General features: G+C 36.0%; 1 protein-coding gene and 1 long non-coding RNA gene across 10 annotated transcripts in view; one reads left to right on the forward strand and one right to left on the reverse strand.

The window, feature by feature from the left end:
- Positions 1 to 20: 20 nt before the first annotated feature.
- Positions 21 to 14,619, reverse strand: part of LOC100649011 (cytospin-A) — a 28,290-nt gene continuing 13,691 nt past the window's right edge. For 4 of the 8 annotated variants that reach the window (XM_048413040.1, XM_048413041.1, XM_048413038.1 and 1 more), the window contains 10 exons: positions 9,669 to 10,011; positions 6,771 to 7,136; positions 6,484 to 6,696; positions 5,953 to 6,408; positions 5,182 to 5,617; positions 3,099 to 4,916; positions 2,403 to 2,597; positions 2,148 to 2,321; positions 1,570 to 1,955; positions 21 to 1,241 (listed from right to left, as the gene is read on the reverse strand). In XM_048413040.1, coding sequence (XP_048268997.1) covers positions 1,152 to 1,241; positions 1,570 to 1,955; positions 2,148 to 2,321; positions 2,403 to 2,597; positions 3,099 to 4,916; positions 5,182 to 5,617; positions 5,953 to 6,408; positions 6,484 to 6,696; positions 6,771 to 7,136; positions 9,669 to 10,011 — 4,477 coding nt within the window. In that variant the 3' untranslated portion in view covers positions 21 to 1,151. Of the gene's footprint in view, positions 1,242 to 1,569; positions 1,978 to 2,147; positions 2,322 to 2,402; positions 2,598 to 3,098; positions 4,917 to 5,181; positions 5,618 to 5,952; positions 6,409 to 6,483; positions 6,697 to 6,770; positions 7,137 to 7,626; positions 7,760 to 9,668; positions 10,012 to 14,619 lie in introns of those variants that run through there. The other 4 variants (XM_048413039.1, XM_048413036.1, XM_048413043.1 and 1 more) reach the window with 4 other exon arrangements.
- LOC100648889 lies at positions 10,295 to 14,307 on the forward strand. 2 transcript variants are annotated; one of them, XR_007226710.1, is made up of 3 exons: positions 10,295 to 11,642; positions 11,758 to 12,604; positions 12,685 to 14,307. It is a non-coding gene; the product is annotated as an uncharacterized LOC100648889 (long non-coding RNA). The 2 variants fall into 2 exon arrangements; XR_007226711.1 differs by having other exon boundaries at positions 11,758 to 14,307.

The following is a 14,619-nucleotide window of genomic DNA, read 5'->3' on the forward strand; positions in this document are numbered from 1 at the left end:
CAATAAGATATAACTCCCAATTTTTAAATAGTCATTAGGCAAGTTTATTGTTTTATGTCAGACAGCATATTGTCTACAATGGTACAACAATGACGATGAGGATGATATTAATAGTAGCAATAGTATTAATAGTAGCAGTAGCAGCAGTAGTAGTAGTAGTAGTAATAGTAGTAGTAGTGTAATAATAATAGTAATAATAATAATGATAATAATAAGAGCAATAACGATAACGTTTCTATCTCTGTTTCGGGGCTATTTCGCTATATCACAGAGAACTTAATCTTCATGAATATTTTCGTTCGTTCTTTACTATACTCAGAAAGTAGAACTTAAACGATGCTTTCTCGTCTCTCTAATAAATTTGCTGCTCGGCTTTTGTATAATATTATAATATATATATATATACTAAAAAACGTGACTAATACAATAAATTAGGTTTTCTCTTTTTTAAATTAAGGCGCTTCATTCTGTACATTCGTTCTTAAAACTTTACAAAAGTTTCTCGAAAAATAATACAAGTAGAAAAATACTCACAGTATGAGAGGAACGGAAATATTTACCTCGACACTTGTGTCAGCTACAAAAAAATGCAAGACTTATGAAAGGTAGAAAAAAACCCTCTTGCATGTAATGGAATTAATGTATTGGCTTTGCAATGGAGGCACTGAAACATATATATGATACATATTCACGCACAAGAAGACTCGATAAAGCTTGCATTTTTCTATATTCATTTTTTTCTCTCTTTTACAGAAGCACGTCTCTCTCTAGTTACTTCCTGTTTTTCTTTATAAATCCCTGCCTCTATTTCTTTGTCTCCGGTTCTTAACATATATATATAATATATGCATGTATATTAAAAACATTCAGTCTCATAGTAAAAAGCAATTCCATTTGGTGTCAGATTTATATGTCCCATTGAAATCCACACTCTCGCGATCATACACAGGCATTAGGCGTAGGCAGTGCTATAATCCAGCGATCCTTGGAAATCCAAAAAAGAAAAAAGTTCTTGGAAAGATTTTTGTCCCTATAGAAAATTTGTTTTTTAGATGACTAGATGATCTTGTTCTTGATTCGTACTCGGTCCAACGGTGAATTCTCAATGAGAGGAGGAACCGTCTTGATGATAGGAGACACCGAACCGAAAATTAGGTTTCGAAATGCTTGTAAATACTGGTCACGTATGTCATAACTTGTTGCCAGTCAGGTCGCTCCAATTGACACATTTCCCCTATGTTCTATGAATTACGTAACTTCTTATTAAAGTCTTTTTATTAAAAGGTACACTACCACCCATAACCAGAGTGTGAATTTTTATGTATTTATGGGTAATTTGAAAGTGCAAAAATGCATAGAATGCATATGGTGTGAAAAAATATATATTTAACATATAGAAAGTATATCTGTTATAGTACTTAATAGTTAAATTAATTTTCTATTTAAATTTTCTATTTAAATATACTCGCAACCTAATCATAATTTTGGAAATACAACAAAAATACCCACCAGGTATCCAACTACTTATGGATAGTAGTGTACATAACAATCACACGATTTATAACTTACCAACGTAGTAGATATCCCAACGCTTTCCGCAGCGGAGAAAGCAATAGAAAAGTTTCTTCTCTTTTCCACTGGTGTCAACGTATCATATGGTACCTTGTGTGGAAGATAGGAATGGAGGATGGCGCAAAGAGCCAAACCGTCGTTCCACGAACTACTAAAATTCGTGATATCAATATTCCGGTAACCCATAGTCTTGTTCTGGCACCATTTGAGCAATGCGTTTCGTTTCGAGCCTCCGTTTTTTATTAATCCACAGAGAGGATCTTTGCGCTCTGATAAGTCCGTCACGCTGTTGCGACGTACAAAGTCGATTGCCTTCGCGTTCAGTGTAGCAGAATCTAGCAGTTCGCCAGGACTCAACACTACAGGCACTGTTGACTTTGTTTCTGTATTAATCATTGAAAAGTTCTATAACATTTAAATGCTTTTGCAGAACATTGGCTTTAGAAAGCAACAGTGTATGAATCAGAGGATTTTATGAATAATCTTGTTTCAAAACTTTTGAAAATAACATTTGAAAATAAATTACATGTCGTTACTTAGCATAGTGATAACATAATGTTTAAAAAGAAAATTACCTGACAGAGGTTTTCTAGTGATTGCGGTTTGGGTTTTATTATTATTCGTTGAGTTCGTCGTGCAGATTAAATTATTGATCTGCTGCTGATCACGAAGTGGGGCTTTTAATGTCATTATATCATTAGTTCCAATGGAATTAAGGGAGGACGTAGAACTACTACGACTTCCAGGGCCTATGTACAAATTATTATATTAGAGTCATATGGAGATATATTGGATGGTATAGAAAAAGTCATCTATTATGTGTTTCATACCTGCTTTTGCTTGTTTTGTAGCATTCTCAATACTTTCTATTAAACATTTCACAGATAGCCTTGAATCCTGACGAGAAATATTAGCCTTCCGACGCGCGGCAATCTCCTGTTGAACGCTTGTCAACACACAGTGTTGAGTTTCCGTCGGTGTGCTTGCTGGCCTTTGTTGCGGTTGTTGAATCACTTTCTGGTTAGCTGAAAGATCAGAGAAAAACTGTACTACAATTGTACTTGAAGCAAAATCGCGTAACAAAAAAAAAAAGCAATAAGCGCTATGTTTACATGTAATAGGAAAGCACAAGAATGACAAGAAAGAAATATCTAGAAAAAACTTCAATCACTTTTTTCGACTTGTAGTTCTAAGGCCACAAGTATATTTACATTTACTTTGTGTTGAATGATACATAAATAGTTTGATGAGGGACGAAAAACATAAAAGCAAAATTTCACAGACAAAAAAACTAGAGAACATAAATTAGAGATATATTGATTAATCCAAACAATAGTGAAAGGTGAGAAATTGGGGGGGGGGGAGAGAGCTAGAAAAAGTACATTTGAGACTAGCAACAAGAAAGGGTGTATTACAAGTGTTTAAACACATCTGTTTGCTAGAATAAAAATCCAGGACAGACAACGAGGGTTTGAACTCTGCAAATACAAGCAATCACGTTTCCACACTACTTTTTTGCGACTTACGGTCGCGTATTGTACCTATTTGTCGGCCTGGTCTCAGTTCCACATCCTCTATGATCGTCTCAAACTTCTCTCTTAAAGACGAAGTCCTCCCTATCAGAGATTTATCCTTGAACATTGAATCGCTACTATTCTGACCTATTTTTAATTCCGAGGTTGAGCTTAAGCTCTCATTTTGTATCTTCTTTTCATCCGTAATTACCAAACTATTTGTCTGAGACTCTATACTTGGTTCAGATTGAGACAAGTTCATGTTTAAGAATTTCATGCGTTTCAATCTATTTGCTTCGCAAAGAGTTAGATTCTTCCCAATCTCCCTTAATTCATTGTTGAACCCCAAAGCTCCACTAGTAGTCTTTTGTGTTGAAGTAGAATCTAATGCTTTGGTAGTTTCTTTTGAAAACGATATTAGATGTTCTTTTGGTGCGAGTCGAGAGGAGAATGGTGCCAATGGAGGATCTAAAGCAGATCTAGGTAAATTTTCCAATGAAGAAAGAATAGAATATGTACTATATTCTTCTCTTTCTTTATCTTTCCTTTTTTTAATATTTGCAAGAACCAAATCTTCTGATTTTTGGGGTAAGTAAGGTTCAAATGAAAAACTTTTTGGTCTTACAGATATTAAATCATTGGTGTCTCTGTAACGTATGGCACTTTTGTTAATGTAACCATTAAGAGGAATCAAATCTTCCTTTTGTCTTATCTTCCTGATATTACTATTGTCCAAATGATCAGCAGAGTAAGTTCGTAAATTTAGATTGTCTAGCGATGTAGAAAAGGTTCGATTTTCTAAAGTAGAATTGAAGATATCTTGCTTGCGAGTACTGTCTAAAAGAGAGTCCACAATTTCACTGCCAGATCTGGATTCGTTTTTCTTCAGAAATAACCTGGGCTTTTTATTTGAAGAGAAATCGCTCTTAGACTCTTCCTCCGATTCGTTAAATTTCGAAGTTCCGAGCTGCGAAAGTAAAGAATTTTCTTTATCCCCTGTATCGGACAAAAATATATCTTTCATATTAGGCTCGTTTGTGTGTTGAGATTCTTGGGTGCTAGTTACTTCAGAATTATCTGTATTTATCGAGTCATTGCTTGTTTGAGTGCTTTCTTGCAACACTTTCCTCATTTCCGGATCTACCTCAAATTTTAAATCATCCATTGCATTTTCCAATCCGGAATACACGTAATTTTTAGGAACGAAAAATCGACTATTAGAAATTTGAATACCGTACGAATCTGTCCCGGCATTTTGAATGCCCTTTATGTTCTTCAATAAGGATGATTTTGCAATTTCATTTTCCTCTGAAGCTGATATACTTGATACATGAAGCTTTTGATAATCTTCAGAGGTCTTAAGAAACTTCTTTGATTTTGTTCTTTTAAAATTAGAAGCCTCGATATTTAATGCCTCGTTATTGGAATCTAATTCTATCAAAGGTTGTTTTTCAAAATCATCAACAAGCTCCAGTAAATTATCTTTTGATTCGAAGGAAGGACAAATCTCAATTTCTTCTCCAGAAATTAATTTGTCATTTAGTTTAATAGGATCCTTGGAATATAAAATTTCGCTACTATCGTCGAATTCAATATCTTCCTGATGAATTACTGAATTTAACTCTTTCAAGTCTTCAATTTGCAAATCCTCTTTTTCATTTGGATCCAATTCAGACGTTTTTTTAAAAAGATTGGGTTTTAAACCGCCCTTTCTGCACTCATGCCGCCTCTTTATAATGGTACGACCGCGTTTTAAGATATTGTTAGTCGGCTTGCGAGAATTTCCAGTAGTGCTACCGAAACTCTTAAATTGAGGAACTGCAGTGCTGCCTGACATCCGAATGAAATTGAAAAAAAAAAGATAACATGCATTGTATTAATCACTATACTTCTGTTCCGTGATCGTTCGTTAGAAAGTATCTTGTAAAAGTATCTAACATTAAATATCAATCATCTGCCCTAATACACTGATTGAACTTTGTCTCCCTATTATATCATCATAATCAATGTTACATTAAATATGATTGTTCTCTTTCCGTGTTTGATAACAGCAAAATGTATCTAAAATAAGAGATTCCAAAGGTAGTTTACTTACCTTTATTCAGTTTATCGAGCTGAGCTTCTAATGCTCTCAGTTTATCCCTCTGTGCTTTATTCTCCATCATAACTCGCTCCAGCTCACTCTGAGCCTCCGTTTTAAAATCGTTCGCCACGCGAACGGTCATCAGGAGGTCCGTTTGAAACTGTTCCCACTCGGTAGCCTGTTCTTGCCTCAACTTACGTTCTTCAGACAACGCTCGCTCTAATTCGTACTGACGCGTTTGAGCTTCGCGTTCCGTTCTTTGAGCCTCGTTCAATGCGGCCTTTAACTCTCTTTTATCTTCCAGGTGCCTTTGACATTGTGCCTGCAACTCCGCAAGAGAATCTCTCACGAGTTGTAGTTCTGCACTCACGGATAATCTTTCGTCCTTCAACTGGTTTAACCTGTATTCCAGGTCATCTATTGCTGACTTGGCATTATTACGCGCAACCTATAAAATATTTAATTAATTCCTTGCCCTTATACAGAATGCGGCATTTAAACGAGAATACGTATTTTATTTAATATTGAATATAAATAATCCCGGTGTAAAAGATAAAGAAACATATATGATTCTCCTAAAAAAGGATACAGAAGACTTTGAAATCTTATAAAAAGAAAGTGATTGTGAGAATAAATTTTTCCTACCATTACATCTATATCATGAAATGGTGTAATAATCTCACAAGAATTCTTTTTATAAAGTTATAAATAAAAGTATTCTCATTAAAATGCTGCATATGTTGTAGCTCTATATGTTAATTTTTTCCGCCATAGTGAGCATACTTTGTATTCTTCTTGAAGCTGTGAGTATTGATCCCTAAGACGGTCATGATCACAATGCGAACGTGCCAACTGCTCTTGCAGGGCAGCCGCTTGCGTTTCCAAAGTGTCTTTCTCTCTTCTAGCAGCATCCAAAAGTTCATCTGCCTCGCTTTTGTTTTCCACTTGCCTCGATTGTTCTAATTCCTCGATTTTCGCTCGAGCATTTTCCAAGAGCGTGGCTAACCTACTGATTTCTATATTCCGATTTGCACCCTCTTGCCTGGCTTCTGCTAGTTCCATGTCCAGTTGCTTCCGTTCGATACTCGCCGTCTCCACCGAGGATTCCAAAAGGTGTACACATTTTGTTAATCGCTCTGTTTCCGCAGCACTGACCTCTGCAGCTGCTCGAAGGCTCTTCACTTCAGATGTTAGTTCCTCTTGTTTCTGCAGCAATGATTCTCGTTCTTCTTGTGCACTCTATAATTAGTTAATTTAATTAGTTAATTTGATACAACTGTTATAATTTGATGGTTTAAAGCTAAGTGTATTTACTTTTAGAAGGTCTACTAATTTCTGTTCCCGTTCTGTATTATACCCTTTGGAAGATTCCTGTGGTTGCTCCTCCCTTAACAATAGACCTTGTAATGTGTCAACCTTGGTACGGGAGTCTTCGAGTTTCTCTGTTTGTCTACAGAGTGATTCCAACAGCACATCTTTCTCTTCTGTTAATCTCTCATTGTCAGCTTGTAGTTCTGTAAGCTGTGCCTATAAATAAGAGGAATATTATAATTACTATCTTACGTTGTTCTATAAAGTTTTTAGCTGCTAATTGCACATACTTGTAGATCGCTTAATTCTTGTATTGTTGCCTGTAACTCTTCATTTGTTGAATAATGCGTTTCTTCCATTTGCAGAATTCTATCTTGCAAACATGCGACAGAAACCTCTGATACAGAACTAGAAGAATGCTTGTCCCAATCTGGGGTGGTACACTGAGCACTATCTTGGGATATGGTGATAGGTGTGGATCCTTCATCTTGGGGGATTGCTATTGATGCTGGTGCAGAATTGTGTAATCTTGAGGCATCCAGAAGTAACTGTTGCTTCTCTGAATCTGACAAGGGAGAATGTGCAACGTCTCTGAGTCTTGCACGAAGAGCTTCGTTCTCTTCTGTAAGGCGGTCTAACTCCAAACTATGCTGTTCCTACAATTAAAAAAGATCGAACCTTATTATTCATTACAAATTTTCAAATACACTTACTTCAAGCAAGTATATAAATGTACGAATCATATTATTACGTTGTTATAACATTTTTTGTCAATTTTTCTCTCTTTTTCTTTGCCGTTTTATTTATATTAAAAACACGATGCCAAACGCTTACATAAACGAGAATATGGTAACCGATAGTATTCTAATTACTTGGGCTGACTAGTATGATGAAACGTAATATGCTTAATCATACGATATATGTGCTATGACAATGTTGAGAAATCTAAGTTTCTAATTCGAAGCGGACAATTCTTATTTTCTTCGATCTCTTGATTATGCGGCGAATAAGTGTCAACATTTTAGGTTAGGTCTATGAAATTCAACCAAACATCTCGCAACTTTCTAAACGAGTGATGGTTGTCTATTTATGACTCTTTGAGGAAGTGTAAACAATTTATAAAGGAAGTTGTTCCTTGTCGTTTACCGTAGACGTGGAGAAACAACGTTTTTTCATAGCGTTCGCGGTCGTTTCACTTCACAAGTTTCCTTCCTCCGTAAACATCCCTCTTCCTACGCCCTCTGGCTATCCTTTAAATACGCGGGATAATATTTCAACCCCTTCATGAAAAAAGCAAAATTTCAATACAGAATATTTACAAACAGAATATTTATTTATTTTAGGAAGATTAATTTTTTCTGTCACTTTTTATAAGTATGTTTATCACTGTCTTTATTTTATTAAATTCATTTATAATGAAATTGAATCTTTTGTTTTTTACAGTCATCTAATGCTTTCATAAAACTTTAATTAGCGGGAAAAATAATCCTAATTTTTTTTGGTAACTATATAATTACCATCTAGATTTATAAAAGAGGATCATAAATCATTTTTATAAATGATAATGTTTTTGATAAACTATTTGTAATTAAGTGAATCTGAAAAATTGTTGGGAAAAATAATCCTAACCTTCTATGGTAAGTAATCATCAACTATATTTACAAAAAAGAGATCAACGATCACTTTCATAGATTGCAGATCGTATTTTTATAAATTATTCACTCAATAATTAAATATTATGCAATATTGAATAGTGAATCTAATAAGTGAACAAGTGTGTTCAATTATTTCAGTCTTAAGACTGTTCTTAAATTATAAGATTATACTGAGTGATTGCATAACATCCGCTTTTCATGACACCAGTAAGCACGGCTAAGGGTAAAAAAAGGATCACCCACGTTCACCTTGAATCGTTGTTAATGTCGGTAAATAACCTGCTTCATCTCGTAGAAACCGCCCTCGAAGACGATCTCCTGTGTTTGTTTTCCTTGTAAGGTCAATGATGTTAGACGAGAATGGGGATTTAAGTGGGAGAAGTAGATCTACACGTGAGGTAGAACAACGGAAAGAGAGGAGATAGAGAGAGACCGAAATAAAAGCAAATAACACAATAAATAGATACACGAATCTTTCCCTCGCGGCATACAAATTTTTATCTATCAATTTTGTTCTAATGTAAGTTTGAAAAATTGATATTTCCACCATTTTCAAAACTGACTTTAAATAAGACGTGTGTCTTGTTAATTACTAGAAATAGATGTTTGTTCGACATATCGTAAGTAACTTCTTCAACGTTCATTTATAGTCCATTAAAACTGCTATTAGCTGATAGATATTTCTAAACGGATATGTATTAGATTGTTTAGAAAATCTGTAGGAAAAGTTAAGAAAAATTTATATATAATTCGAATTTTTACCATTTATAACTTCACAACTTCTTTCTCGAAGAATTGATCGTCTTTTCCATTTTCAAATAAATTTTGTAACGACTACTGTAAATAATGATGAAAATACTATGTTTGGTAATTAAATCAGATAGAGATAAACATTTCAGCTACAGTTCAAAATTTGTTGGACATATGAGATACAACAGTATCTTTTCACTGTAAAAAAGAAAACTGTCTTATTGGCGAATTTTCGATAATTCTTTTTAATTCATTTTAATATCCAATTCTTCTTCGTTGAAACGCTTCATAATTTGATAGAAATTCACAATAAAACTTTTTAAAAGACCCAAATAGATATTGATCAATCTAGTGTAGATATAAAGAGTAAAGGAAAAAACAGAGAATGTCACAAAATAGCTTTATCGAGAAAATTAAGTTTTAATATTTTAGTCCACTAGGAAAGAAACAACATTCAATAAATTGAACTGTATTTTTCACACATAAAATGAAATTATATCTTACTTAGATATCGTACAAAAGAATGATTAACAAAATATTAATTACTTTTACCTGTGTTTTGTTCCAATACAGAATAGACATTCCCTGTTTTTAACCAGTACACCAAATTCTTAGGGCTATCTTATAGACATTTTGAACATTATAATCATTGTGATCTAATAGTATTGCAATCTCAATTATCACAAACAAAATGTGTTATAAAATGGAAAATCACGATAAATGGACATTCCTCGTTATTTCCCTTTATTCATTAGGAAGTTAAGATTAAAATGGGAAAATTACCTTGAGAGAGGTGAGTTCAGCGCGTAGTTCGTGAAGATGCTGAGTATCGCAAGATGCCTCACGTAGATTCGACTCGAGTCGTGCGTGGTCCTTGCGCAACACCTCGATCTCACGCTCCAGCTCCTGCATCCTGGACCCCTTGCCGGGTCCCTTTGGATTGAAGCTACCCTTAGCGTTCCCTTTGGCTCCTTCCTTACCGAGGGAGCCCCAGTTGCCTACCGATGGGGTTTCGTTCTTCGCCTCAAGCGAGGAGGCACTTGGCGCCTGACGCAGCGGGATCTGTTGCTGTTGTTGCTGCTGCGACTGCGTCGGCGGTTGTTGTTGGCCTCTGCGAAACAGCGATCTGAACTTCATCATGGTCGCTCTTCACACTTCACTGGACACTTAACCGAAATTCCAAAACCATCATTCCCGAAAACACGAACATTTATTATCCTCTCATCGTCCAGCTAACGACATTATCATAATGTTCAATTTATAATTTTTATTCACCTTACAAACTGATTATGTTAGGTAAGATCATTGAACAAAATTATTTATACTCCTACAAGACTTATTTAAAGTCTCCATTACATTCCATTTTACAGGTAACACGATCCCAATCGATAAGAATTTCATCTCGGGGATCTATCCCCTTCACAAGGACAAACTTCATTAGCAACAAATATACATATTAGAGATAATCTAGATTCCCTATAATCAATGCTTTTACGTTATACACAATAGCCTAATGAAAGAAATTTTTTAATACAGTTGTTTTTTACTCTTTTTGTAGGATAGCATAGACGTATCTATACTAAGGTTTACGGTGAAATTCTACAGAATGCTTTGTAGGGAAAACGTGCCACTTTCACGTCGTCGAATTAACAACATCGGATTTCAAGTATAACTAGTATACACGGAGAAAAGTTTCCTCGACTTCTTTTTTCTCCAAACGAGCTTTCTCGATCCCTGAACGATGTCACTTGAAGTTAAGGTTACACGACGAGGGAAAGACGAGATCGTTTAGCAACAGCGTGTGACACGATCCCGAAAAGGAATTTGAAAATTTGTATACGAGATGCGACGACCTCGAGCCACTTTTCGAGGCCTATGTGTCTCTCACGAGCGTTTACGAATTCCAACCGAACACGTACGGAGGATTCGGCTGGATCTTAGCCTCCGACGGCGACCACTTGTTGCATCGACCGGCCGACTTCCGTGGTGCGAGTGTATTTCTTCTCGATGTTTGTTCGAAAGATACGCTTGCATTCTTGAACGTTGAATTCGCCAGATAGAAACCTTCCAAACGAATCCCCGATGAAACCGAGCGTCCAAGCTTCGTTCAAAGTTTGAACTTCAAACACATCGGTAGTTTAAAGCCACTTGCGAAATTCCAATCATTGATAATTCAACGTTCTATATGTATTATGGTATATTCGTTAGTTTTTGGATAAAAAATTTGAAATTCGAAACTCAAGCTTATTTGTACTATCGATGATATAATGCTTTTTTGTATGATTTGAAGAACTTTGCTTTGAAGAACACAGAAAAACAACACACTCTCTACAGCGGTGCATCCAGCACTGAATACGAGTCTCGACTTGTGTCCCCTCCAGAATGGTCTACCCCACCACGGGCCCCGACCATTTTGCTGGACGAAGGGCTTGAGAACGCGTCTAGGCGTCGAATATATACTTGGAAGTTACTGTAGCGAACGATGATGCTGCTGATCCTTTTCAGGATCCACTTTCGATACACACAAAATATGCTCTTTATGTAAAGAGCGATTATTCTCATTTTTTTGTCTATGACGAATCGTTATCAGGCTATCGCAAGGACATCATGATGTTTATCATACGGACGAAATATACTGTGCGACAGTAGTGTGAGGTAGTCAATATCAATTGCATAAGATTGCTTCGGATTTCTCGCGAGATGAAAGATTCATTGAAAATAAATGGAAGCTGTTTAAAGGAGAAAATTAAGAAATAAGTATGGAGAAGCACTGATTCTTAGAAAATATTTTACATAAAATATTCTTGGGAGAATTAGGAACTTGTAGAGCCATCTACAAAGGTTGAAATGTTGAAATTTCACGCACTTTCAGGAAGGGCCCTGTTAAACCGATCGAGTCGCCGATGGGGCTTCGATCATTCGATTTCTTGTTCGATTTTTTCACAACGAAGATCCCTGTAACCGCAATAGCGAGAGAAGATGAAAGAGAAACAAAGATAATTGGCGAGGATCGTGGTGGGGCTTAAGACAGCCTGCGCCAACTCTCTGGGAACGAGTACGCCGTCGAAGATGGTTAGGCGAGTACAGAGGGGCGAGGAAGAGGAGGTAGAAGCTGCTTAAGGAGGCCACGGAATCTGCAGACGTCTCACCGTCGACCAGTTTTCTCATACGGTCGACATATGGTATGTACCCGGTGGCCTAAACTTCCACAGGATAAATCTCTACCTGAGGTGAGCCCTTGACCTGCCTTCTAATGCAAAACTGATTACTACAATTAACATATATTATCAGATGTTAATTTAAAAACATTATAGAATGGCGTTCATATCATTTCTTAAATCCTTTTCTGGTTTCCCATGTATGTACATAGATTCTGAATTCTATAAAATAAGGAGATCTAAATACTACAGTCTAGACTAGTATAGCTGAATTAGTATACCAAGCTTGTATGGGCTAAGTCCGACGACATGACTCAAGTCTTGCCAAGGTCTGGGTTAAATATAAGTCTAGGCTGGGTCTAGGTTGAATCTACTTATATTATCGAAATGAAATCTTATATTTCTGTTAATATTTGTAACTTATGTTACGCGAGAGTTATTCAGAATTAAAATGGAACAAGATGGTTATTCAGAACGGGAAGAACGAAATCAGTCTCTTTGGAATGTCCGAATCGATGATTCGACTCTAACGACTGTAATCTGATAAGGATCGATTTCAAGGTAAGTTAAATAACGTGGACAAAATGCAATGCTGTGCATATACCTGATCGCATTATAAAGCTAACACATTCGTAAAGCAGGCTTATTATGGACCTATTTCCGTGGCACTATGCAACGTGTGCATATGTGTCATTATCAGACCCGTATTGACGCTTTTCTATTCAGTTTAGCGGAAATACAACGCGTCCACTTTGTCATCGCAAATATCTTCAGGCATATAGACGTCGAGGCTGCGGAAAAACGATCCAAAAAAAAGACACGCAGAAATGCGTCTAAATATACATGGTCGCGATGCGATGTTGGAAAGTATCCTGGCTGGCGTCCACTGGCGCCGAATCTAAAAAAAGTCTGGGGAATACGCGTTCGGCAGATTTAACATAATAAGCTCGTTGTACGGGGTGTTGCGAAAATTCCTATGAATAATCATTCGATTCACTGTTTCTTTTCTTTTTATATGTACATACAGTGAATCACAGAAGTATTCGAATACTTGTATATACATTTTATGAATATATTATGTTGAAATTTCATTAACACTGTCATGAGACTATTGCGAGTCATATCATAATAAATACAATCAATATATACATTCCTGCTTCACATTTATCGATACAATCATGACAGTCGTCTTTATTATATGATAGTGAAATTTCAAACTGTTTTATAAAATAAAATAAGTTCTCAATTTTTATGAGTTACTACATATTCATAACGAAATCTGAAGAAAATGACTAATTAAAAATCAGTTAAGATCTTTCTTCTTCTTTGGGTGATATCCTAACCTACTTCACCGACACGTTACTTTGCTCGATCTAAATAACATTTGCTGGATTATGTGGAATACCTGTTGCACTTTATAAATGCATATACAGACATATCTCTCCGTGAGACTAAAGAACAGAAGGAACAATGAGAAGAATTCAAATATCTCATCGAGCGATCAATCCGTTTGAGTATTATGTTCTCCTAATTGTCTAGAACAACATATAATTGCGTCTAGCATGGTTTAACATTTCCCAGGCGTACGAAGGTGGATGCGTTGGTAATATCAATAAGAGAATGTTCGCTACGATGTAGACACGTCGGCTTGTCGATGCACTTAAATGTTCGCGCGTTGTTCATTCCTCGATTAATATTCCATATAACGTTCCTATGCAACAATTTACGTCATTGCGTTCCTCCAGACGCCAGAAGATTGATTGTACATTTTTTATTTCGATGGTTTTTCAGCCCTTCGATTTGTTCTGCTTCCCTTAACATGTATTTAACTGACCTTATAGTTAACTCTCGTCATTCTAACTTTAAAGAAAAAGTATCAATTCAAAGCTAACAATTCTTTGGTTCGTTCTATTCGAAGCAGAATACGAAAATAGAGCGAAATATAAGCCAGGCTGTTCGATAAACGAGATCAAGGCTGATTGAACGTGCTTTCTCTGAATCACCGTGACATCAAGCGTTTAGTTTGATCGAACTAACGAGCTTATAAACCTCTTTCGTGAATTGTCACGTCCAAGGAATTGCGCCGCTTACGACATAACCTTATCTGTGGCTCAAGGAGACGCAAAAGAGATATCATTATCGCCAGGTGTAAGTGTAGGAGGTTCCATCGCTCATGCATACTTTATGACGTGATCGATTCGTGTAATAGCATTAGGACAGATAACGATTTCGGCGAATTCTTTTCTTCGGTGATTTGTAGGCAAGAGAAAGGTGCTATGGATTTTTTTTGCGGCGATACTGTAAGATAAGGAACAATGTGAGATGCCGGTGAATTGGGCGGAAATTTAAAAAGGCTGAACTTTGTTTTGGGACACACCGAATTTGTGACTTCATTTCTTAAATCTTTTCATCATTTTTTAAGTTCCTTTTTAAATTACTATACACTTTACAAAACAAGCTTTACTTACAACAAATATAAAACCCTATGCACGACGTAGATATGAATAAAGTATACTTAAAATAAATAAAAAAGTTGGAAAAACTCTTTCGTAACATATAATGCAAAATAGAAAAAG

The sequence above is a fragment of the Bombus terrestris genome, chromosome 16, assembly GCF_910591885.1.
Source record: "Bombus terrestris chromosome 16, iyBomTerr1.2, whole genome shotgun sequence".
Taxonomy (NCBI): domain Eukaryota; kingdom Metazoa; phylum Arthropoda; class Insecta; order Hymenoptera; family Apidae; genus Bombus; species Bombus terrestris.